This window comes from Pristis pectinata, chromosome 1 (assembly GCF_009764475.1).
Source record: "Pristis pectinata isolate sPriPec2 chromosome 1, sPriPec2.1.pri, whole genome shotgun sequence".
In the NCBI taxonomy this organism is placed as follows: Eukaryota; Metazoa; Chordata; class Chondrichthyes; order Rhinopristiformes; family Pristidae; genus Pristis; species Pristis pectinata.
In genome coordinates, this window is record NC_067405.1 from 138,563,638 (window position 1) to 138,589,053 (window position 25,416).

At 44.5% G+C, this 25,416-nt stretch overlaps 1 protein-coding gene across 1 annotated transcript in view; it reads left to right on the top strand.

The window, feature by feature from the left end:
- Positions 1-9,507: 9,507 nt before the first annotated feature.
- vipas39 (VPS33B interacting protein, apical-basolateral polarity regulator, spe-39 homolog) overlaps positions 9,508-25,416 on the top strand; it is a 44,803-nt gene continuing 28,894 nt past the window's right edge. The window contains exons 1-6 of the mRNA XM_052010509.1: positions 9,508-9,576; positions 10,961-11,050; positions 14,437-14,536; positions 15,511-15,657; positions 21,407-21,475; positions 24,391-24,458. Coding sequence (XP_051866469.1) covers positions 9,565-9,576; positions 10,961-11,050; positions 14,437-14,536; positions 15,511-15,657; positions 21,407-21,475; positions 24,391-24,458 — 486 coding nt within the window. The 5' untranslated portion in view covers positions 9,508-9,564. The remainder of the gene's footprint in view (positions 9,577-10,960; positions 11,051-14,436; positions 14,537-15,510; positions 15,658-21,406; positions 21,476-24,390; positions 24,459-25,416) is intronic.

Consider the following 25,416-nt stretch of genomic DNA (forward strand, 5'->3'; position numbering starts at 1 on the left):
TCTAGAACTTTCTGAACGCCACATGTCCGGGGGGGGGGGGGGGGGTAACTCCGGGAGAGTTCCCCCGGCAACACCGAGCTGTCACTGGGGTTCCGCTTCATATCGGGGAACTGCCTCTGCAAATGGAATGAAATCAGAAACTATGTGCAAAAAGTCGGGCAGCCTCTGTGGAGAGAGAACGACCTTTCAACAGAACAGCCCGAAAAAAAAAAGTTTGGAACCAAACATCTAACTTGGAGAAAACTGAGGGTCAGGTGGAGGCCAAGATACAACTGGACTGGCCAGTGGGTGCCTGTCACCTGTCCACACCTCACCCTTCAAGGCGAAAAGACTCTTCAGGCAGCTGGAGGTGAAGGCACAAAAGAAAATAAGTGAACCAGCAGCACATGATAACGATGACAAGTCTGGTCAACACCGCTGGTCCAAACATCCAATGGCTCACCCCACATAAGGCTGAGAACTAGGGGCAAGCAGAGGCAGACAGTGCCTGTAGGAAGGAGGTTTTCGGCAAAACTCCATCAACCTTGACTATCCTTGATACGAGTGTCTTTTACTCCATCCCATAACAAACAATCCAGTACACCCTTGCTGTCGTTCAGTCACAGATTCATAGAATTATACAGCATGGAAACAGGCCCTTCAAGCCCAATTCGTCCATGCCTATCTAGGTTAATCCGATTTGCCTGCATTTGGCCGTTATTGCTCTAAACTGTTCCTATCCATGTACCTGTCCAAATGTTTTTTTCAACTTTGTAATTGTACCTGCCTCTACCACTTCTGCTGATTCTATTTACCCACTACCCTCTTGTGTAAAAAATTTACCCCCAGAACCCCTTTAAATCTCCAATCTCTCACATAAACCTATTGCCCCGTTCTTGGCAGCCCCACCATGTGAAATAGACTCTGGCTAGCTGCACAATCTATGCCTCTCGTAATTTTATATACCTCTATACTTCAAAACCTGGGCCTCTGTACCTCCCTCTGCAACTGACTTCCTTATCAGGAGACCACAGTCAGTGTGGATCAATAGTAACATCTCCTCCTCGCTGATAGTCAACACAGGAGTACCAAAGATATGTGCTTAGTCCACTGCTACTTTCTCTACACTCATGACTGTGTGGCTAAGCACAGCTCAAACATCATCGATAAATTCACTGATGACACCACTGTTGTTGGCAGAATCTCAGATGGCGATGCGGAGGCGTACAGGAGTGAGATAGATTGGTTGAATGGGTGTCCAAAAACCTCACACTCAACATCAGCAAGACCAAGGAATTGATTGTGGACTTCAGGAAGGGGCAGTCAGGAGGTCACACACCAGTCTTCATTGAGGGGTCAGCGGTGGAAAGGGTGAGCAGCTTCATGTTCCTGGGCGTCAACATCTCAGAGGATCTATCTTGGGCCCAGCACATAGATGTAATCACAAAGAAGGTACACCGGTGGCACTACATCATTAGGAGTTTGAGGAGATTTGGTATATCCCCAAACACTCTTGCAAATTTCTGACCGGTTACATCACCGCCTGGTATGGAGGCTCCAATGCGCAGGATCGCAAGGGGATGCAGAGGGTTGTAGACTCAGCCAGCTCCATCACAGGCACAACCCTCCCCACCATTGAGGACATCTTCAAGAGGCGGTGCCTCAAGAAGGCAGCATCCATCATTAAGGACCCTCACCACCTGGGACATGCCCTCTTCACGTTACTACGGGGAGGAGGTACAGGAGCCTGAAGACCCACACTCAACGTTTCAGGAACAGCTTTTACCCCTCCGCCATCAGATTTTTGAACGGTCCATGAACACTACTTCGTTATTTCCTCTTTTGCACTATTTATTTATTTTTGTAACTTATAGTAATTTTTATGTCTTTATGTCTTGCACCGTACTGCTGCCACAAGACAACAAATTTCACATCATATTCGTCAGTGATAATAAACCTGGTTCTGATTCTATCAGGTCACCCCTCAGCCTCCTTCACGCCAGGGAAAACAGTCCCAGCCTCTCCATTTTCTCCTTATACCTGACCCCACTCTTTAACGTGGCCCCTTTGACAATACAGGGCCGTGACACAGCCCTGGAAAACACGGTCCAATTGCCATATCTCAGAAACAAGCTCTCAGCAAAGGCAGTAATTGATGATTTAGCAGTCTAAGGGACAGGAGTCTTGGAGATCAAGACCTTTTACTGGTAAGATCAGCACTTGCAGGTTCCCTGCTACATCACACATGCCATTAAAAATGTTTCTTGTGGTGTTCCTAAATCTCTTAACATTTATATTTTGCCATGGCAGCAGTCAGACCTCAGAATCTGAAAATTGTGGGTTAAAAGCCACCCTTTATATTCAGACACAAATTCTAGACCGACCCTTGTGCAGGTTGGGAAGTTAATCTCAAGCAGCACACCCTGTCATTTGAATTTTAAAGATCCTATTTGCTAATTGTGTATTCCTACAAGAAGAAATTACTAGCTGTTCCTTTTTGTGGGGCAATGTTGAGTTTTTTTTGTGGGTCAGACATGGGCCACACTGAACAAGCCAATATTTTTCCAGGGTGCTCTTGTTATGTTAGGTCCCAACCATCTTTCATTCCCGAGATCACTAATCCACATTGGCTCCCAGTTAAGCAGTATCTCGATTTTAGAATTCTCATCCTTGTTTACAAATCTTTTTTGCATCGCTATAATCTCTGACCCTGTAATCTCTTTGAAAACATCCCCAGATTGTCTTCACTCTCTGTTCTGGCCACTTGATCATCCGAACTTTTAATCACTTCACTACTTGTTGCCTTGCCTTCAGCTGCCGAGGCCAAAGCCCTGGAATTCCCTCCCTCAACCTCTCATTCCTCCTCGTTTTAAGGAACTTCTACCTACAGTTTGACCGTGCTTCTGGCTGTCTATCGAAGGACGTTTCCTCTGCTTGATGATTGTTTTGCTTAAAGCTCCTGCTAAGCATCTTGGAATGTTTTGCTGCACAAGATGATGTAGAAAAGCAAATTGTTGGTGGTGTTGTTATTGCCCTTAGGACATTGAGAATCAACCATATAGCTTGGTTCTAAAGTCACATGCAAGTCAGAATGTTACGCTGAAAACACCCGGCAGGTCAGTCAGCATCAGAAGGCGAAACAGTTAAGGTTTCAGGTCAAAGACTCTTTTGTCAGAACTCTGATGACCTGCTGAGCATTTCCAGTGTTTTCTCTTCTATTTCAGACTTCCAGCGTTTGTAGTATTTTGATTGGTACGTTCCCTTCCCTAAACAGTGTTTGTGAACCTGTTGTGTTTTCACTACAAAGCAGCTTTTATCACCATTTTCTGGTGGAACCTACTACTTATCACAGTGAATTCCATTTTCTAATATGCTATATTAAGATTTGAACTCACAACATCTTTGCAATGAAAGTAATAACTACTTGGGTGTAATGTGATTGTTGGAGGCATGTTGGTCAGGACACCAGAAGAGATTCCCGATCTTCAAATGGTACCCTGGGTCTTTAACATCCACCCAAACTGACAAATGATTCCTAATTTTTTGCCAAAAGGTTCCATCTGTGATAATCTGATAAAGGAATACCATCATCGTTGTCGTGGCTATCCCTCGAGGTCGAGGATGATGGTCTTCGTTCCGTTGATCAATTTAGAAGTAGCCCACAGAGCAAAGACGCCTATACGTGTATTTGTTTAATGTGTACTTGATGTCGCACTACAAAAAGCACATGATACTTCACAAATCAACCAACTGGTTCCAATGGCATGGAAACCACGACGATTGGAGCTGATGGATTTGTTGCAGCTTTTATCCGCCTTCACAGCCGTTGAGTTCGAAGTAACTTCATCTGCCTGTTCCACTGCTGAGGTCTTGGTTGGATTGTTCTTTATCAGGGACCTCACCATTGACCTTACCGCCATGGGTGACCCTACCAGGAGCATAGCTCCAGACGGTATCACTCTCGGTATCTCAGGACCACACAAGCTTCTCCACCAGGACAGGGTGACAATCCACGGAGAAAGAATACCAAGCTATATATAAAAATCTACGGAGAAGGAATATCAAGCTATATATAAAAACACTTTCTCTGACCTCAGGACATTCCAAAGCACTTTACAGACAATGAAGAACTTCTGATGTGTAGTCACAGTTGTAATGTTGGAACTTGTGGCAGCCAAGAAGTGGACAATTCCCACAAATGTAATAAGATCAAAGAATTCATGTTAATCCCATTCTCAGTTCAGCTTCATAGCCAATTGATTATATCGAAGAGAAAAGAAAATATTTCATTTCCTATCTTTTGCATTCTCAGGAAACACCAAAATACTTTTATCTCTTCGTAGTGCAGTCAGCTAATTTCTACGCAGCAAGGTTCCAGAAACAGTACATGTGATAAATAACCAGATAATAAGTTGTAGTACAAGTACAAGATAGAGGAAGGATTTCCTTTCCATCCGTTAGATCTTTATATTCACCTGGTATTCATGAGGACAGGACAGGTGACAAAGCATCACTCACTCAGTCTTGGTTAATACAAACATTGATTGTACTTGAAGTAGATAAGCCACCAAGTTCAGATCGGATGCATCCAATTCTACTGGACAAGCTAAGAGTGAAAATCGGATGGAGAGAAGATAAAACTGCAGATGCTGGAATTTGAAACATTAACAGAAGATGCTGGAAAAAGAAACTCAGCCAGTCAAGCAGCATCTGTGGAGAGAGAAACCAGTTAACCTTTCTGGTAACCTTCCTCAGTTAACTAGTTTCTACTCTTTCACCGTTGCTTCCAGAATTTTCTGTTTTTGTTTGTAGAGGAAATTGGATGTAGAACATAGAACAGACCAGCACAGGAGCAGGGTCTTCGGCCAATGATGTCCGTGCCGAACATGATTCCAGTCTATTCACATCTGCCTGCACGTCGTATATATCTCTCCATTCCATGCCCGTTCACATGCCGGTCTAAATGCATTGTAAACATTACTGTCATATCTGCATCCACCACCTCCCCTGACAGCATGTTCCAGGTACCTGTGTAAAAAAAAACTTGCCCTGTGAATTTCCTTTAAATATTCTCCCAGCTCGCCTTAAAGTTATGCCCATTTCCACCCTGGGAAAAGAAGACTATCTACAAATCATTCTTAGACACAAGTGGGTGGTGACAGAGAATAAGGTTACAACTTTGTTGAAAAAACAGCTCAATGATAAAGCCAGAAACCACAGGCCAGTCAATTCAATGTTAGTGGTGGAGAAACTGCTTTAAATAATAATATGGAACATTTGGACAAATGTATTCTCCATTAATGAAGGAAAACCAGAACAGATTTTTAAAAGACAATTGCGTTTAACCACATTGCTCACATCAAAATCTCAACTGTTAATGTACATTTCATTTGATGAAGTGCTACTTAACAGACTTGTCAACAAAACTGAAAGTAATTGAATAAACAAGTCATAAATGGCAATGATTAGGAACCAGGTTCAGGGCGAAAGGAGAGAGTGGTCTCTAGTGCTGGAGGAAGTTATTGCAGTGGTATTCCCCAATGGTTGGTATTTGGATCACTGCTTTCTTTGATACGTGTGGACTTGAATGTAAAATGCACAATGTCAGGGTTTGCGGAAGACAAAATTGCTTGGGTGGTAAATATCATAAGGATATGCATGTAAAGTAAATTTTAGCCAAAGAATGGAAAATAGCTCCAATTAGTTTCAGGTTAGTTTATTGTCATATGCACCAGGGTACATAAAATTTCCTTGTTCACAAGAAGTTCACAGAATAAATGCTAATAATAAATACAGCAACAAGTGCAAAACAACAGAATGGTGCAAAGGTTGCAGTGCAACCTGAGGTAGTGCAAAAAGAAATGCTGAAGTGACAATAACGGAAGGTAGAATTAAGTGTACAAGAACATTGCAACAGCATCAGGAAGGAGGTATGAAAGAGGTGACTACAATAAATAATAGAAAACAAGGCTAGATGTTAAAATGCTGAGAATTCTGTTATAGCCTGAGAACACGGTTGTGTCTATCAACAGATAAGAGGTTTTCATAGATAGGAGGTAGCAATTGAAAACAGAGTAAGTGAGAATGTAGTTAACGACAAAAGACATGAACACTAATCTGATTAGTTTGATCAATCAAGGAAAAAGCTTTTCAGCATTTTAAACAAATGTTAGTCTAAATTAGCAGTAGAAATGCAGCTATTTTTGCTGTTGAGACACAAAAGATGTTTGAAGCTTTTTGAAAGATGTGTGGACATGTCTAACCCTCAATTTTTGTATTGGTATTGGTTTATTATTGTCACTTGTACCGAGGTACTGTGAAAAGCTTGTCTTACAAACCGATCATACAGGTCAATTCATTACACGGTGCAGTTACGTTGAGTTAGTACAAAGTGCGTTGATGTAGTACAGGTAAAAACAATAACAGTACAGAGTAAAGTGTCACAGCTACAGAGAAAGTGCAGTGCAATAAGGTGCAAGGTCACAACAAGTGCCGTGAGGTCATAGTCCATCTCATTGTATAAGGGAGCCGTTCAATAGTTTATCACAGTGGGGTAGAAGCTGTCCTTAAGTCTGGTGGTACGTGCCCTCAGGCACCTGTATCTTCTACCTGATGGAAGAGGAGAGAAGAGAGAATGTCCCGGGTGGGTGGGGTCTTTGATTATGCTGGCTGCTACACCAAGACAACGAGAGGTAAAGACAAGGAGGGGAGGCTGGTGTCCATGATGCACTGGGCTGTGTCCACAACTCTCTGCAGCTTCTTGCGATCCTGGGCAGAGCAGTTGTCGTACCAAGCCGTGATACTTCCGGATAGGATGCTTTCTATGGTGCATTGGTAAAAGTTGGTGAGAGTCAAAGGGGACAAATCAAATTTCTTTAGCCTCCTGAGGAAGTAGAGGCGCTGGTGAGCTTTCTTGGCTGTGGCATCTACGTGATTTGACCAGGACAGGCTGTTGGTGATGTTCACTCCCAGGAACTTGAAGCTCTCAACCCTCTCGACCTCAGCACCATATAGACACAAGTGGGTGGTGACAGAGGATAAGGTTACAACTTCAGGGGATCAGTGCTAGCCAGAACCAACATTCTTGAATCAGCCTCACCAGATGGAAGCAAATGCTGACCAGGGTCAACCAGGATACATGAGCAGGAGTCAATCTTGAGAAACACTGCCATTGTATGTACTTTCTACCCAACACTTGGAACAGTAATCTAACTGAATTGCCTTAGGATTATAAACCATCAATGTTTTGCATTAATTTTGTGTACAATAAATTGCACTCAATCCCTATTAGTGTTAGGTTGAATCACTGACTCTGCACTTCTGATGTAAGCAGAAATCTCACAACAGTTGGGAGGATAGACCCCTCTCAGTGGCAAAAGAAAGCTGGTGGAATGGCTGATGAAATTTAAAACCAACAAGTCCAAAGCGATAATTTGGGAGGAAGAAAAAGAACTAACATCAGTTCTGAAAGAGCTGGATAATGGAACTAACTGGTTCTTATAAAAAGCTGGCAGAGGCTCAATGAGGTGTGTAATGCAACAATTTTAAATTCCATTCTGTCAATCTTTCTCAGAAACAGAGAATGCACGAAGCACTCATCAGGTCAGACAGTATTTAATGGGGAGAGAAACAGAGTGAACATTTCAGGTCAAGATCCCTTCATCAGAACTGGAAAAGTGAGAAACCAAACACGTTTGAAGTCACAGAGCTGGAGAGGGTGAAGGATGCAGAGGGAATGACAATGATAAGGTGCAGACCAAAGTTGTCAAAGAAACAATTATTTTAATAACCAGCAGTTGGAGACTGCATCTGCAGAAAAGAAACAAAAAGTGTGGCTACCCAAAATAGTTAAATTCAATATTAAGTCCAAAGGGCTGCAGAATATGAGGTGCTCTCCCTGATTATATGTTTGACATTGTTGGAGCAATACAGGCAGCCAAAGATAGACAAGTGGGTGAGGGACAGAGAAATAAATGTCAGGTGACTGAAGTTCAGGCCTGACCTTGTGGACTGAACAGAGGTATTCAGCAAAACGTCACCCAAACTGAATTTGGCTTCTCCAATGTTGAGAGCACATTGTGAGCACCAAATAGAACTCACTAAATTGGAAGAAGTGTAAATGAATTGCTGCTTTACTTGGAAGAAGTGTTTGACTTTTTGGAGTATTGCATTTCCCATAGCTGCATAGAAAATGCCCCAAGAAGGAAAATGGTTGGTGGAGGTGGTCGAGTGGACCAGGGAGTTGCACAAGAAAGAATCCCTTTGGAATGGTGAAAGGAGTTGGGAGGGGAAGATGTGTCCAGTGCTAGAATTCTGTTGCAAGTGGCTTAAATTATCTTGAAGTGGCTAGTGGGGTAGAATCCTATACTTGTTTTGATTGGGAAGCAGAGGTGCAGGAAATAGAAGAGTCACTGTTGAGAGCCCCGTCAGCCGTCAAAGCCAGGTTAGAGAAAAAAGCTAGACATTTTAAAGACACTGGTAATGGAAATTCTCATCATCAGAGCAGATATGACAGGGAGAAAGTAGAGTCCTATGAGGTAGAAGGTTGTAAGAGATGCAGTGAGATAACTGCAGCATTTAGTAGGCTTATAAATCCCTTACCCTAAATCTGTTTACACCATTCTGCAGTTTCCTTGCTCCATCTTGGTCTTGGTGAAGCAGCCAGCATAATCAAAGACCCCACACACCCAGGTCATTCTCTCTTCTCTCCTCTTCCATCGGGTAGAAGATATAGGAGCCTGAGGGCACGTACCACCAGACTTAAGGACAGCTTCTACCCCACTGTGATAAGACTATTGAACGGTTCCCTTATATGATGAGATGGGCTCTGACCTCACAATCTACCTTGTTGTGTCCTTGCACCTTATTGCACTGCACTTTCTCTGTAGCTGTGACACTTTACTCTGTGCTGTTATTGTTTTTACCCTGTACTACATCAATGCACTGTGTACTAACTCAATGTAAGTGCACTGTGTAATGAATTGACCTGTACGATGGGTATGCAGGACAATCTATTCACTGTACCTCGGTACAAGTGACAATAATAAACCAATAGCAATCTGACTTTTGAGTAGTTCCTAAACCACGAAAAATGTATAGAGTATGCATCTTTAGTACAACAAAAGTAATGCAGGGCTGATGCTGGAAAAGCTGAGCTATTAAGAAGAGTCCTGCAGAATCCGTGCACCTTCTGCATTGAGTGAGAGGTTCCAAGTGAGCAGCTGCTGACGACACGGTCCGTACCGACAAGTCACTGGATGCCCCACGACACTATTTAATGGGTACACGCAGTGCGCGGCTACAATATGCGTCCCTAAATACGAGGTTACAACGACTCTACAACTAGAGGTAAAGAGATCATTTAAAATGTTTTGGTCGCCGCCGAACGACGGCGTTACCTTGTGCTCCTGTCAGCTCACAGCGGCCGATCCGTCCACCAGGCGGCGGCCGAAAGCGCTGCTGGGATTTGTAGTCCCGACCCGCCAGTCGTAACTACAATCCCGGCCGGCCTTGCGCTCCGCGCATGCGCAGACCCCCCCTTCCCGGTCTGTGACCTGATCCTGAGAGGCTGATGCAGGGAAGTGAATGAGTTCAGGGGTGAGTGGTTGGGGTTGGGGTTGGGGTTGGGGTTGGGTTGGGGGGGGGGGGGAGCCGGCGTCAGTAATTAACTTTATATAAACACAGCATCAGAGAAGCAAACACTCAGTTGTGTTGGAGATTTTTTTTTGCTTTTCACCATGTTTAGGTGATTGTGGGTGTGTGACTTCTTGTTGGCTCTCAGCTGTGGTTCAGAGGGGTGCAACCTCTCTCAGTGTGGGGGTTGTGGGCTCAAGGCTAACTCCAGAGCACAGAAATCTAAGATAACTCAACACAGAGTGAGTGCTGCATTGCTAAAGGCGTCATCTGTCAGATGAGACGTTAAACCGAGCTTCAGTGGACGTGTAAGATCCCAGTATACTAGTAGGGGGGCTGTCCTGGCTGGTGTTTATTCCTCGAATCTCCAAAGCAAATTATTTGGATGTTATCACTTTGCCTTTGTGGGAGCTTGCTGTGCACAAATTGCCTGTCACTTTTCCTACATCACCACTTCAAAAAGTTGATTGACTGTGAAATACTTTGGGATGACTTGAAAGTCTCTTCCTTTGAGGTTGTCTTTTTGCCATCAATCAGCTAAACCTTCTGATGTTAAAGTCACAACATCCACGTCGACAAGTTGCTATCTTTAATAATTTGATGAATATTCATAGCCTCTCCCCCCACTAGGCACTTACAGTTTCCCTCAGAAGTGGACCAAATATCCTGAGAGCATAAGTAGTATGCTGTACAGTGACAGCGGTGTTAACCCAAGCAGCCAGTGTCATCAGGTTACTTACTTGTGGAGGGTAGCAAATGTGCACCCTTTCCAGCTGCAGATTTATATTGGCATACAATAAATTAGAGTCGTATAAATTTATGGCACAGGAGAAGATCTTCAGCCCATCGTGCCCATGCCAAACAAAAGGCTTATCTCAGTCCTCAAGTCTCAGTGTGTAGTCTTTAGCTTTTTTAAATGTCATGAGGGTTTCTGCCTTTTATGCAGTGAGTTCTAATCCCCACTATTCCATGGGTAAATATAAATTCCATAACCATTGTAACAAGACCAGTAATTTACTGTGGTCTTGTTTTGTTTCAGTCTTTTATGAAAGATACTGAGGGTAATTCTGGTGCCTCCACTGCTGGCTTGTTAGCTAACTTGTCACACATCAGGGATTGAACTACATCCTCTCTGATTTCTTGGATCAGCACTGCACCAACTCAGGCATTAACCCTCTGAACCATCATTGAATTAGAAAAAACAATGCAAGAATTTTGGTTTGCTGGCTGCGGAAATAGTCGCAAAGAGTGATAGGAAACTCAACATTGGTTAATGTTTAAGGACGGGACCTGTAACTTATAAAAGTTGTGATTAAAATTTTGTTCAGTATTTGTATTATGTTTGCAGATGAGCAGAAATAAAAATGATGAAGATGACTACTGGAACAGCACAAAATGCAAAGCTTTCATGTTTGATGACGACGACGAATATGCAGAGGCAAGTAAATTGCCTCTATTTAAGTTTCCTATTGATATTTTTTCCCTTTGTTTTTTTCTTTAGGTTTGATTTTGAGGTTGTCAATCCTGCATAATAATCCTTTTTGGTGGGAGCGGGAGGGTGAAGAAGAAAGGAGTGCCTTTATGTGGCATCTTATCTGAGGCATGACAAACTGCTGGCAGCCATTGGAATTTGTTTAGACACTTTCACCATGAACTTATGAACATAGAACAATACAGCCCAATACAGGCCCTTCGGCTCACAATGTTGTGCCGACCTTTACACCTCGCCTAAGACGACCTAACCCCTTCCTCCCACATATCCCTCTATTTTAAATTCCTCCATATGCTATCTAGTAATATCTTGAATTTGACCAATGTACCTGCCTCCACCACCACTCCAGGCAGCGCATTCCATGCCCCAACCACTCTCTGGGTAAAAAACCTTCCTCTGATATCTCCCTTGAACTTCCCACCCATTACTTTAAAGAAATGCACAGCAAGGTCTCACCATCAGGAACTCGAGGTTTAACCAATTAATCTTGTTACTTTAGAATTTGTTTAGAGAAGAATGTTGACCACCAGAGAATTCCCTGACCTCCTCAAAGGAACTTTCAATGTCCACCTGCAGAGGCAGAGGTGATCTGAGTGAAAAGGCTTTTGAGAAAGGCAGGTATTTGACGAAGGGGATGCTTAAAGTTTGAATGTTCTTTTTTATTTCCACCTGACATCTCCCTTTTCCACACCTCGATTGCTGGTAATCCATCTACAAAGCCTCTGACCACAACAATTGTCTGCTTGGAATTACAGATTTCGTGATATTTATTAATGACTTGGATGAGGGGGTAGAAGGGTGGGTTGGCAAGTTCGCAGATGACAGAAAGATCGGTGGTGTTTTGGATAGTGTGGAGGATTGTCGAAGATTGCAGAGTGACATTGATAGGATGCAGAGTTGGGCTGAGAAGTGGCAGATGGAGTTCAATCCGGAGAAGTGTGAGGTGGTACACTTTGGAAGGACAAACTCCAAGGCGGAGTACAAGGTTAATGGCAGGATTCTTAGTAGTGTGGAGGAGCAGAGGGATCTGGGGGTCCATATCCACAGATCCCTGAAAGTTGCCTCACAGGTGGATAGGGTAGTTAAGAAAGCTTATGGGGTGTTAGCTTTCATAAGTCGAGAGATCGAGTTTAAGAGCTGCAAGGTAATGATGCAGCTCTGTAAAACTCTGGTTAGATCACACTTAGTGTACTGTGTCTAGTTCTGGTCACCTCATTATAGGAAGGATGTGGAAGTATTGAAAAGGGTACAGAGGAGATTTACCAGGATGCTGCCTGGTTTGAAGAGTATGCATTATGAGGAGAGACTAAGGGAGTTAGGGCTTTACTCTTTGGAGAGAAGGAGGATGAGAGGAGACATGATAGAGGTGTACAAAATATTAAGAGGAATAGATAGAGTGGACAGCCAGCGCCTCTTTCCCAGGGCACCAATGCTCAATACAAGAGGGCATGGCTTTAAAGTAATGGGTGGGAAGTTCATGGCGGATATCAGAGGAAGGTTTTTTACCCAGAGAGTGGTTGGGGCATGGAATGTGCTGCCTGGGGCATGGAATGTGCTGCCTGGGGTGGTGGTGGAGGCAGGTACATTGGTCAAATTCAAGAGATTACTAGATAAGCATATGGAGGAATTTAAAATAGAGGGATATGTGGGAGGAAGGGGTTAGATAGTTTTAGGCGAGGTTTAAAGGTCGGCACAACATTGTGTGCCGAAGGGCCTGTATTGTGCTGACCTGTTCTATGTTCTATGAATGACACTCAATGACCCCCCCTCATTTTTTTTGCCTTGCCCCTTTTGCCAAGGTGCCTGCTGTGTGAAGCCCACCTTTTTCACAATGAGCAGATTGAGATCATTGGTCACTTACTTTTCCTTGGGTCTGGCATAGAAACAGGAGCAGGCAACTCAGTCAATTGATTCTGCTGCATCAGTTAATAAAACTACCCTTTGAATAAAGAATGCCCAATCCTGAGTAGTTTAGAGTGTCTGTTGCCACTATCCTATTTGGCCAATGAGTTTTAGACATGGAGGGGAAAAATAAGTATTTTACATCCAAGCCTGCGGAGTCTACTTCAAAATGTCACGTAGTCTACAGATCTCAGAACTGAGGCTGCAGCAGTGATTTCTGACAAAAGCAAAATTATTCTTCCATTAAAATGCAGTGGTTTGAGGATAATTACATATTACAAATTCTGTGCATAAAATCAACCTCAGCCGCTTGCAGTGGTGTGTGATAGAAATTATCCCACCACTGCCTTTTTGGCCATGAAATAATATATGAATTGTTCTGTTAAATGATACATAAATGGTTCTGTCTACTGCCTCGTCGAGTGTATGTTAGTGGTAAGACACATTGAGATATTATTGTAAATGAGTAGCTCCTGATATAAATAGAACCCACTCATACAAAGGTAGTAAAATAAAATACAGCTAGTAATCCGATGGAGTAGGGATTCAGAATCAGGTTTATTATCATGGACATGTGTTGTGAAGTTTGTTGTTTTGCAGCAGCAGTACAGCGCAAAAGCGTTAAAAATTACTATAAGTTACAAAATAAATAAATAGTGCAAAAGAGGAATAACGAGGTAGTGTTCATGGGTTCATGGACCGTTCAGAAATTTGATGGCGGAGGGGAAGAAGCTGTTCCTAAAACGTTGAGTGTTGGTCATCAGGCTCCTGTACCTCCTCCTTGATGGTAGTAATGAGAAGAGGGCATGTCCCGGGTGGTGAGGGTCCTTAATGATGGATGCCGCCTTCTTGACGCACCGCCTCTTGAACATGTCCTCCATTTTCTATCCATCCATCCATCCATCCATCCATTTTCTACATGAAGTTATTTTAAGAAAAGGTTGTAGAATGCCTGTATTTAAAAATGTTTCAATTAAAAAGCCTGTTTCAGAATCAGGTTTATTATCACTGACATATGTCATGAAATTTGTCGTTTTGTGGCAGCAGTACACAGTGCAAGACATAAAGAACATAAAAAATTACTATAAGTTACAAAACTAAATAAATAGTTCAAGAGAGGCATAACGAGGTAGTGTTCGTGGGTTCATAGACCGTTCAGAAATCTGATGGCGGAGGGGAAGAAGCTGTTCCTGATGTGAGATCAGTTGTATTGCTGTGCTCTGTTATGAACAGAATTGGCCTCAGTGCCATCAGCCCAACCTGAGTTTTGCTGACAAGACAACCCAGAGTTCATCCCCTTCAGTGCAGACCAGCAACCCCTGCTGATGAGCATGTGCATGTAGCTGCAGGGTGATTGCATGCCTTTGTGTGACTGCCTTTGCTCTCTCGCGTGTAACGTGTAATGAAGTCTTACTGTGTTGTCACTTCAGCTGAAAGAGTCCAAGCGAGCAGTGAACAGCCTCCATGGCATCGTGGACGACGATGATGATGATGTGGAGAAGGTCAGCTGGAGCGGAGAGCCTGTTGGAAGTAAGGACCGTGGCTATCAGTCACTGCTGCCTCTCCCCTCTCACCTGACCCCACCCTCTCACTCCATAAATTGAGGTCCACAACAGTCTCCTCCACCTTGCTTTCCGCATCCCTGCCCTTCTCATTCCTCTGCACTCCCTTCCTCCCCCCCCCCACCCCCCCCCCCACCACCCATGCTTGGCCACATTCTCCCCAGAATCTCTACACCACATCCAACTCTGTCTCGCTCCGTCTCACCACCCCCCTCGCTCAAACCCCACTCATTCGCAAACCCCCCCCCCCTTCGGTTACAACCCCCCTCGCTCACCCCTCTTCACTAGCAGCTCCCCCTCGCTCAAACTTCCGCTCGCTCACCCACCCCCTCACCAACCTCCCCCTCACCCACACTTGCCCAGCCCCTCGTCCACAGCCCCCACAATCCCCCCCCCCCCCCCTTCCCCGAGCCCACTCACCCTCCCCTTCCCTGCTCACCCCCACGGACACTCCCTCCACCCCCAGCTCTCCCCTCTCCCACATCGTACTTCACTATTTACCCCCTTGCTTCTTTTTGTTCATACCCCACACTCCCAATTCTCTCTCCTTGGCCCTCTGCACTCTGTCCTCCCACCACTCTGCAGATGAGATATTTTTCTGCAGTATCTACTTCGTTGCAAGGTTTTGAGTCTCTTAAAAGGAAATTTAAGAGAGAACCAACCTCTGCAGCCTTGGTCTGTGCCAAAGCACCTCACATCCAGGTCAGGACTTACAGAATTGTGGCTGTTCTTGTAACCTAGAAGCAGAGAATAAAAGCACAAATGTAAGAAGGTCTTCACTCCCCTTCCCACTGGGAAGTGTTCAGAAAGTAACATCTGAGCAGACTTGGCAGCAAAGGCATTGAAAGTGTTTGCATTTGTAAATCCAAGGAAGGGTTTTCATTCCATGGAATGCTCTACTTGTCTCTAATGTGCTTCTGGATTATTTCTTTCTTTCATCAGGTATTTCCTGGTCAATCAAAGAAAATGCAACAGGGGGCCGATCAGGAGATCTCCGAGACCTGGCGGCCTCACGGTCTAGCTCTGACACAACGCAGCAGACTGTTTCCAAGCCTGCCTCCACTTATTCTCTGAGCAGCTTTTTCAAAGGTAAAGGCCACTTTGGTTTGAGCTCTTGTGTGAATGCTAGCAGGAAAAGATCAGCTGACCCGCCAGGTTTTCCCTTATCTGTGGTGGCCAGAGCATCGTGACTGGGAATTTCTAAGATTTCTTTATTAGTCACATGTACATCAAAACACACAGTGAAATGCATCCTTTTGCGTAGAGTGTTCTGGGGGCAGCCCGCAAGTGTCTCCACACTTCCTCCACCAACACAACATGCCCACAACTTCCTAACCTGTATGTCTTTGGAATGTGGGAGGAAACCGGAGCACCCGGAGGAAACCCACGCAGACACGGGGAGAACGTACAAACTCCTTACAGACAGCGGCCGGAATTGAACCTGGGTTGCTGGCACTGTAATAGAGTTATGCTAACCGCTACACTACCGTGCCTGCCTTCACACTACTGTGCCTGCCCTCTTATTCCACTCTCAAGTTACCTTCTGGAGGAGAACACAGCAACGCAAAAACTGGCAGAGCAGTCAATAGTGAGGAGGGTTGTGAAAGGATATGGAGGGACATAGAACATTTAGAAAGTTGGGAGGAGCGGTGGCAGATGAAGTTTAATCCAGACAGCTGTGAGGTAATGCACTTTGGGATGATAAATACTACAGCACATGGCAGGGACTTCTGGAATGTTGATATACAGAGGGACTTTGGGTTCAAGTTCATAGCTCCCTGAAAATGACGATACAGGTGGATAGGGTATTGGTATTGGTTTATTATTGTCACTTGTACCGAGGTACAGTGAAAAACTTGTCTTGCATACCGATCGTACAGGTCAATTCATTACACAGTGCCGTTACATTGAGTTAGTACAGAGTGCATTGATGTAGTACAGGTAAAAACAATAACAGTACAGAGTAAAGTATCACAGCTACAGAGAAAGTGCAGTGCAATAAGGTGCAAGGTCACAACAAGGTAGTTCGTGAGGTCAGAGTCCATCTCATTGTATAAGTGAAGGCATTCGGCATACTTGCCTTAATAGGCTGCTGTATTGAGCACAAAAGTTGGGATATTTTGTTGCAACTCTATGAAACACTGGTTAGGCCACAGTTGGAGTATTGTGTACAGTTCTGGTTGCCATACGAGAGGAAGAATGTGGTAGCATGAGAAAAAATACTAAAGAGGTTCACCAGGATACACAAGAGATTACAGATGCTGGAATTTGGAGCAACAAACAATCTGCTGGAGGAACTGAGTGGGTTGAGCAGTGATTCACCAAGATGTTGTATGGAATGGAGGGCTTTAGTTAAAAAGAGAGATTGGATAGGCTGGGTTTGTTCTTACTGGAATGTAAAAGGTTGAAAGGTGACCTTATAAAGGTTTATAAGATTATGAGGGCATAGATAGGTTAGATAGAGTCTTTTTCCTAGTGTGGCAGAGCCTAAATCTAGAGGACACAGGTTTAATGTGAGAGGGGAGAAAATTGAAGATCTGTAGGGTATGTTTTTCACACACAGGGTGGTGGTTACATTGGACGAGCTGCCAGAGGAAGTGGTCGAAGCAGACACCATTACAACGTATAAAGGGCATCTGGTCAGGTACTTGGGTAGGAAAGGAGTAGAAGGATTCAGGCCTCATGCAGGCAGATGAGATTGGCGTAGATAGGCATCGTGGTCAGCATGGACGGTTTGGGCCGAAGAGCCCGTTTCTGTGCTGTACACCTCTCCAACACAGATTTCAAGAACAGAAGAAAGTAGGAGCAGGAGGAGGACGCGCAAACCCTCAAAGATACATTAGGGACATTTAAGAGATTCTTAGATAGACACATGAATGATAGAGAAGTAGTGGGCTATGTGGGAGGGAAGGGTTAGATGGATCTTAGAGCAGGATAAAATGTCGGCACAACATTGTGGGCCGAAGGGCCTGTACTGTGCTGTAGTGTTCTATGTTAAACCTGCCCCACCATTCAATACGATCATGGCTGATCAGTGCTGGCCTCAAATCCTCTTCGGTGCCAGTTCCCACAACTCTTAATTCCTCGATCTTTCAAATATTTATCTATCTCCACCTTAAATATATATAGTGATCTGGCCAGAGGTGAAATGCTGGGGTCAATAAGGGAATGCAAAGACTCCGGAAAATCTCTCCCTTTCCCTTTCAGACTCTTGTAGACTTCCTATCCTATTGTTTGGTTTTAGACACTGTGAATCAATTCATCATAGAGCCATGGAGAGATACAGCATGGGAACAGGTGCATCCAGCCCGCGCTGACCGTCAACTTACCATTTACATTGATCCTATGTTATTACCTTCGTTAATCCTCCCCACATTCCCATCACCTTCCTTCAGATTCTACCGCTCATCTACAAACTAGGGGCAATTTACAGTGACCAAGTAACTACAAACCCGTATGTCTTTAGGAGATGGGAGGAAACGGAAGCACCTGGAGGAAACCCACACGGTCGCAGGGAGAACGTGCAAATCTCCACGCACACAGCACCCAAGGTCAGGATTGAACCTGAGTCTCCAGTGCTGTGAGGCAGCGGCTTTACTGGCTACATCCTGCATGCTATCACATCCGCTGCCACCACAGACCTTTGAATTTCCCCATCAGATGTAGGCAAGGCGCACATTCTCAATCCCTGTTAGTTTCTGCCCCTTCAAGCTCAACTTTACCGAGTCCCTTATAATTCCATGTTTTTGGGAATTTCTTGCTCCTCACCTAAGAGATGGTCTGTCACGTGCACCTGTAAAACTAATCCAGAATTCTGCTGCTCCTAACTCTGTGTGGCTCCCATTCACCATTCCACTTACGCTCAATGAACTGATCCAACACCACCTCGATTTTAAAATTCTTTTTCTTGTTTAAAACATCCTCCATGGCTTTAACCTGCCCCATTTCTTCACCGCCTGGGGCAGCAGTGGAGACTGATTGAATTATTATTCAAGAAGAGAGTTGGATAAGTGTCTGAAAGGAAAGGTTTTGTACGACTATGGGAAGATGAGAGGGAAGTGGTGCTAAGTGGATTGCTCTTATGTAGATAATAACAAGGACAAAATTGCTGGAAACTTGCAGAAGGTCAGTCAACATCTGTGGGGAAAGAAACAGTTAATGTTTCAGGTTGTAGTTGAGCTGGAGTGCTAGAAACCAGTAAAGAATGATGGTGTTTATTGCCTCCAGGGATAAGGGTTCTGATGAAGGGTCTCCAACCTGAAACATTAACCTGATTTATTGTTATCACATGTACCGAGATACAAAGAAAAACTTTGTTTTGCAAGCCATCCATACAGATCATTTCAATACAGAAGTACTTTGAGGTAGTACAAGGGAAAAGCAATAACAGAATGCAGAATATCGTGTTACAGTCACAGAGATCTCTGCGATCAGATTTCTGAACGGTCCATGAACACTACCTCGTTATTCCTCTTTTGCACTATTTATTTATTTTTGTAACTTAAAGTAATCTTTATGTCTTGCACTGTACTGCTGCCACAAAACAACAAATTTCACGACATATGCCAGTGAAACTAATTCTGATTCTGAAAGTGCCGTGCAGGCAGACAATAAGGTGCAAGGGCCATGACGAGGTAGACTGTGAGATCAAGAGTTCTTCTTTAAGAGTTCTCTCTCCACAGATGTTGCCTGATCTGCTGAGTGTTTCCAACATTTACGGTTTATATTTTGGATTTCCAACACCCGCAGTTATTTTTGATTTTCATTTCCTCTCACATGGAGCTATATTGACTCCATGGCCCGTGGCCTCTTTCTGTGCCGTAACCATGCTGTGATTTCTATAGCCCATGCTCCTCCAGTTCTGACCTACGCTGAAACAGTATGCTTCTCTTCCTATCTCTCTCTCTCTTACCTTCCGTCCTTTTTAGCTCATTCTTTAAAAACCTTGCTCTTTAGAACATACATAGGACATAGAACAGTACAGCATAGTACAGGCCCTTCGGCCCACGATGTTGTGCCGAACTATATGAACATCTCCTCCACAATCAATCTAACCCCTCCCTCCTGCACAGCCCATAGCCCTCTATTTCCCTTACTTCCATGTGCCTATCTAAGAGTCCTTTAAACATCCTTATTTTATTGTATCAGCTTCTACCACCACCCCCGGCAGTGCGTTCCAGGCACCCACCACTCTCTGTGTAAAGAAATTACCTCTGACATCTCCCCTAAACATTCCTCCTCTGACCTTAAACGGATGTCCTCTGGTATTGGCCCTTGCCGCCCTGGGGAAAGGGTGCTCGCTGTCCACTCCATCTAGCTTTGACCCCACTTTCCTGAATAATCTTGTGTAGCACAGTATGAAATTTCATCTGATTATTTCTGCAAAAGGACTTTGGAATTTTTACTGAGTCGATGGCGCTACATCACTGTAAGTTATTAGAGCTGAGCCTTGAAGTCCAAGTACATAGGCGCTGTCCTCCCCTGTTTGTTGGTCAGCAGTTTGGGAGGTGGCGTGGCCCATGGAGTTAGATGGGTTGCTTGCAGCAGATGCTCTTGTTTCCAGCCCGAAGCCTACTCCATATTGTGCTGTAGTTTTGCTGCTACAAGACGTTAGTCAGGCACATTTGGGGTACACTTCTAGTCACCCTGCTATGGGAAGGATGTCATTAAGCAGGAGAGGGTGCAAAAAAAGATTGATGAGGATGTTACCAGGACCGGAGGGCTTGGGTTATAAGGAGAGGCTGGATATGCTGGGACTTATTTCACTGGAGTGTAGAAGGCTGAGAGCTGACCTTACAGAGGTTTATAAAATCAGGAGGGGCACGGATAAGGTGAATAGCCACAGCCTTTTCACCGGGTAGGGGAGTCCAAAACTAGAGAGCATAGGTTTAAACTGAAAGGGGAAAGATTTAGAAGGGACCTGGGGGGGGGGCAACTTTTTCACACAGAGTGGTGCGTATAGGGCACGAGTTGCCAGAGGAAGTGGTAGAGGCGGGTACAATCACTATATTTAAGAGGTATTTGGACAGTTAGATGGAGACGAAAGATTTAAAGGGGTTTGGACCAAACACAGGCAAATGGGACTAGCTCAGTTAGGCAACTTGGTCAGCACAGATGAGTTGGGCCAAAGGGCCTGTTTCAGTGCTGCATAGCTCTGTGACTCTGGATTAAACTCCCGGCTGTACACTCACCAGATCTGTTAGAACATAGAACACTACAGCACAGTACAGGCCCTTCGGCACACAATGTTGTGCCGACATTTTATCCTGCTCTAAGATCTATCTAACCCTTCCCTCCCATATAGCCCTCCATTTCTCTATCATTCATGTGTCTATCTAAGAGTCTCTTAAATGTCCCTAATGTATCTGCCCCCACAACCTTTGCAAGCAGTGCGTTCCACGCACCCACCACTCTCTGTGTAAAAAACTTACGCCTAACATCCCCCTTATACCTTCCTCCAATCACCTTAAAATTATGCCCCCTTGTGTTAGCCATTGTCACCCTGGGAAAAAGTCTCTGACTGTCCACTCGATCTATGCCTCTTATCATCTTGTACACCCCTATCAAGTCACCTCTCATCCTCCTCCTCTCCAAAGAGTACTCCAAAGAGCTGTCATTAATAGTTTCCCCAGCTGAACATTTAAAGGCAAGAGTCTCCGTGAAGTGGTGGGACTCCTGTTCATAACTGTACCTGTGCGTCCAGTTAACTATGAGATAGGAAAGATACCATGGTGTTAATACTGTGGTGAAGTCAGCGTATACATAAAGGGAGATCACCAGCGTTCAGACAGTCTCTGTTCTGCACTTGCCTAACCTTTTGGCCTGTCTTATTCTGCAGGTAAAAGGGATTCTTCAGGTGCTTTATTTGGGATCACTCGACCTGGGAGTTTCCAGTCGCTTTCTGATCGTAAGTATTTTTTTTGGCATTACTTACAATGAGCACTTGGTCCAAGCTCTACATCACCTTCCACCACACCCACTTCGTTTAGCTTTTTTCAACACATCTGTCCATGAAGAGCCTCAGGACACTTTGTCATGATGCACTGTTATGTCATTGTAATTGTCATCATTGATGAGTTGTCCATTCACAGAACTATGGAATTAGTCTTGGGAATTTCCCTTGGCAGAACTTTGGGGGGGTGGGGGCTAGATTTAATTATTAGAGAGGATTCTGTTCACAAGACTCAAAGAGTGGTGGGTGTCTGGAATTCATAACCTGAAAGGATGGATGAAATAGAAATCCTCATCACATTTAAGAAGCATCCAAATTGCCATAGTTTACAGAGCTGCAGACCAAGAGAGCTGAGAAGTGCGAGTAGTCTACTAGCTATTTCGGTATTGGTTTATTATTGTCAGTTGTACCGAGGTACAGTGAAAAACTTGTCTTGCATACAGTTCATACAGATCAATTCATTACACAGTGAGATACATTGAGTTAGTACAGAGTGCATTGATGTAGTACAGGTAAAAACAATAATAGAGTGCAGAGTAAAGTGTCACAGCTACAGAGGAAGTGCAGTGCAGGTAGACAATAAGGTGCAAGGTCGTAACATATTTTTGGGTCACGTGGAGGTGATGGGCCCAAATGGCCTCCTCCTGCATCATAAATGTCTATGATTCCTGTGGCAGGATAGTGGATCTGTCCTTCCTTGGAACTGGAAGTCTGTAAGGAAGACAAAAGTTTGCGTTTTTTAAAGTACGAGGATAGTCAATGTCCGTCTTTGGAAAGAATACTTCCGGTAACCACTCCCCTCTTCCCCCCCACCCTTTGTTTTCCCTTATCCCTCTGGCTCCTTTACCCCTTCTCTTTCCCCTCCCCTGCCCTCACGACCTGCCCCTCACCCACATCTTCCTCCCTCTGGTTCCCCACCTCCTTCCCTTTATTCCATGGTCTGCTGTCCTCTCCTATCAGAGTCCACCTTCTTCAGCCCTTTGCCTCTTTCACCTATCACCTCCCAGCTTTATACATCATCCCCACTTCCCCCTCTCATTCCCCCACCCACCCACCTTCCCCCTCTCACCTGGATTCACCTATCACCCACCAGCTCGTGCTCCTCCCCCTCCCCCACCTTCTTATTCCGGCTTCTGTCCTCTTCCTTTCCGGTCCTGATGAAGGGTCTCAGCCCAAAACGTCAACTGTTCATTTCCCTCCATATATACTGCCTGACCTGCTGAGTTCCTCCAGCGTTTTGTGTGTGTTGCTTTGAAAAGAATAACTAGTCTTTACATAAGGCCAGTCACAGGAGAGTTACAAATCAGTGCCATGCAGCTCAGACCTGCTCTCAGAATCAATTATTTACTTTGACTTGAAGTTTTTGTTGTCATCTGAAAGAAAGAACAACTTTTCCGTCAGGACTTCTGGACATCCCAGAACAGCTCACGGCCAATGATGGACCTGTGAACTAACAGTTTGCACGCAGTAATCTCTCATAAAAAGTGACGTAAAGGTGACCAGTTCATCTGATGACATTGGTTGAGGGATAAACATTGAACAGCACACCAGGAAGAATTTCCCTGCTTTTCAAAGTACTGCGATAGGAACTTTTAGTTCAAATTCAAGTTTATTGTTGTCATAGACATCCATACACAGAGTATAACTGCAATGAAAATTAGCTTTTTGCATCAGCAGAACAGTACATTACAAGACGAGGCCAAACATGTTAATATAAACTTAAATTAACATAAATTATATTGACATGAATCCAGTTTAACATCTGTCTGAAAGGCAGCACCTCCAACAAGGCAGCACTTCCTTAGGGCAGCATTGGCCTGTCTGTCTTAGTTCCTGTGCTCAGGGATCTGGGGTAGGGGTTGAACCGGCAATCTCTGATACAGACGGGAGAGATCTACCCACTGAGCTGCAGCAGACTCTCTGGGCAAATGATCCAGCCTTTTTGATATGGTCATCTCTAATGAACAGTAACGATCAGCGAACCTGATTTTGTCTTTTTTCGATATTGTGCTTCTAACTCAAAGCACAAGCGCAGGTCTAAAGCCTTTTCCATGGGGTTACGTGTGCGAGTCTTGGAGAGGGACCTTGAGCCCTATCCTCATGAGGTCCGAGTGATTAAAATCAAGCCCAAGCTGACCCTCTCCCATTTTCCTTGTAGCCCGGTTGCACAATTGAATTTTAGCATCTGAGTTTTGAGTCGGTTCCAGAATTGTACAACGTACAATACAAAAGGAGGCTATTAATGATGTAATGACTCTTTGAAAGACCATTGATGTTTCATCCTACATGCCTCATTTTGCCTCTTTGTTCTCATTCTCAAATATTGCCCAACTTTCTCGTTAATACAAACAGCCTTCTCCACCACCCTTTGAATGGAAGCAAACCAGATCTCAACAACTCTTGAGTGGGGGAAATCACATCTCCCTCCACTTGCAGAAGTATCAGAATAAAAAGAACTGCTGGTGGGAGAAAGGGTAGGTCTTGTTCAATCCTCTTCTTCAGTGGGAAGGTCTATTATCATCACATACTATATACAGACTTCAGAATCTTAGTAATAATTCTGTGGGGTGATCACCCCATTTTGCCCTCCACACCTCCCCTTCAAACAGTGAGGAGGAGATATAGGGAGAATTGCAATGTTAGCAGCACCTTTGCAGTCTGCAGCTCCACGCAGCTGTGAGTGACTGGAGGAGGCCCTCTCTTGGGTCCTGCGTGAGGAGCTCTCAAGCTGTAAGAAGTTAGATACTCTTGTCTAGTGGAGGATTGGAGCTGATCACTTTAATGATCAACAGAGGAAAATGGATTTAAAAAAAGAATTGTGCTTCACTGTATCTGAAGTTCTGATCACTCTTCAATACTTCTCTGCCCAGCTGCTGCAGGCATATCTACTGTGACAGGATATGCACCTGATCTACGTAAATCAAAGACAGATTACAAGGTGGGTTTATTTAATTTGTCCGGTATAAGTCACTACTCAAGTTACAAACTAGTTCTGTCTGTATGGTCTCAGTACCTGTAAACTCAAGAAGTGGAAACAGGAGTAGTGTATCTGGTCGTTCGACCTTGTTTCACCATTCAACGAGATCATGATTTTCCTGCCCAATCGCTCTGTCCCACAATTTCCTTGCTGTCCAATAATCTATCCACCTCAGTCTCACATATTCTTAACAATTTGGCTGTGCAGTTTGGAGAATTTTGAAGGTTCAGTGAAGATGCTTTTCCTTATCTCAATCCCAGATATTCAACCCTTTATGTTTGACTCAGTTCTACTCTTCAGTCAGGCAACAGGGAGGGGGTAAAGCAAGGGGGTGGGAAGGGGGGTAGATCAAGGGGGAGGGAAGGGAGGGGGAGAGGAAGGGGGAGGGAAGGGAGGTGGTAGAGGAAGGGGGGAGGGAAGGGGGTAGAGGAAGGGGGAGGGAAGGGAGGGGGTAGAGGAAGTGGGAGGGAAGGGACGGGGTAGAGGGAAGGAAGGGAGGGGGAGAGTAAGGGGTAGGGAGAGAAAGAAAAGGGGGAGATTGAAGAACAGAAATGTTTAAAATTAATTTTTAGTTGCAGATCTTTGATGGGCAGCCTTTCAGTGGTAGCAGATTCAACCATGATCTCCCCAGTTGACCAATCTTCAGAACAACACACTTGTCCCATTTCCAATTCCCAGCTCCTCCACTGGACTTCCCCGTGTAAGGTGTGAACCTGAGCATTGCTGAGACACAGGCAGTGTATGTTCAGTCCCCCAGCGCTGTTGAGCTGCTCCACACCGGGGAATAGGCTTTCTAATTTCATCAGCTTGTGTTCAATTCAAAGAGCACATCTTAGAAGTGGAAGGGCATTGTGCTAACTCACCACCACCACTTCCCCAGTCCCTCTCACTAATAAGCTGCAGGAAACAGGGATATCAG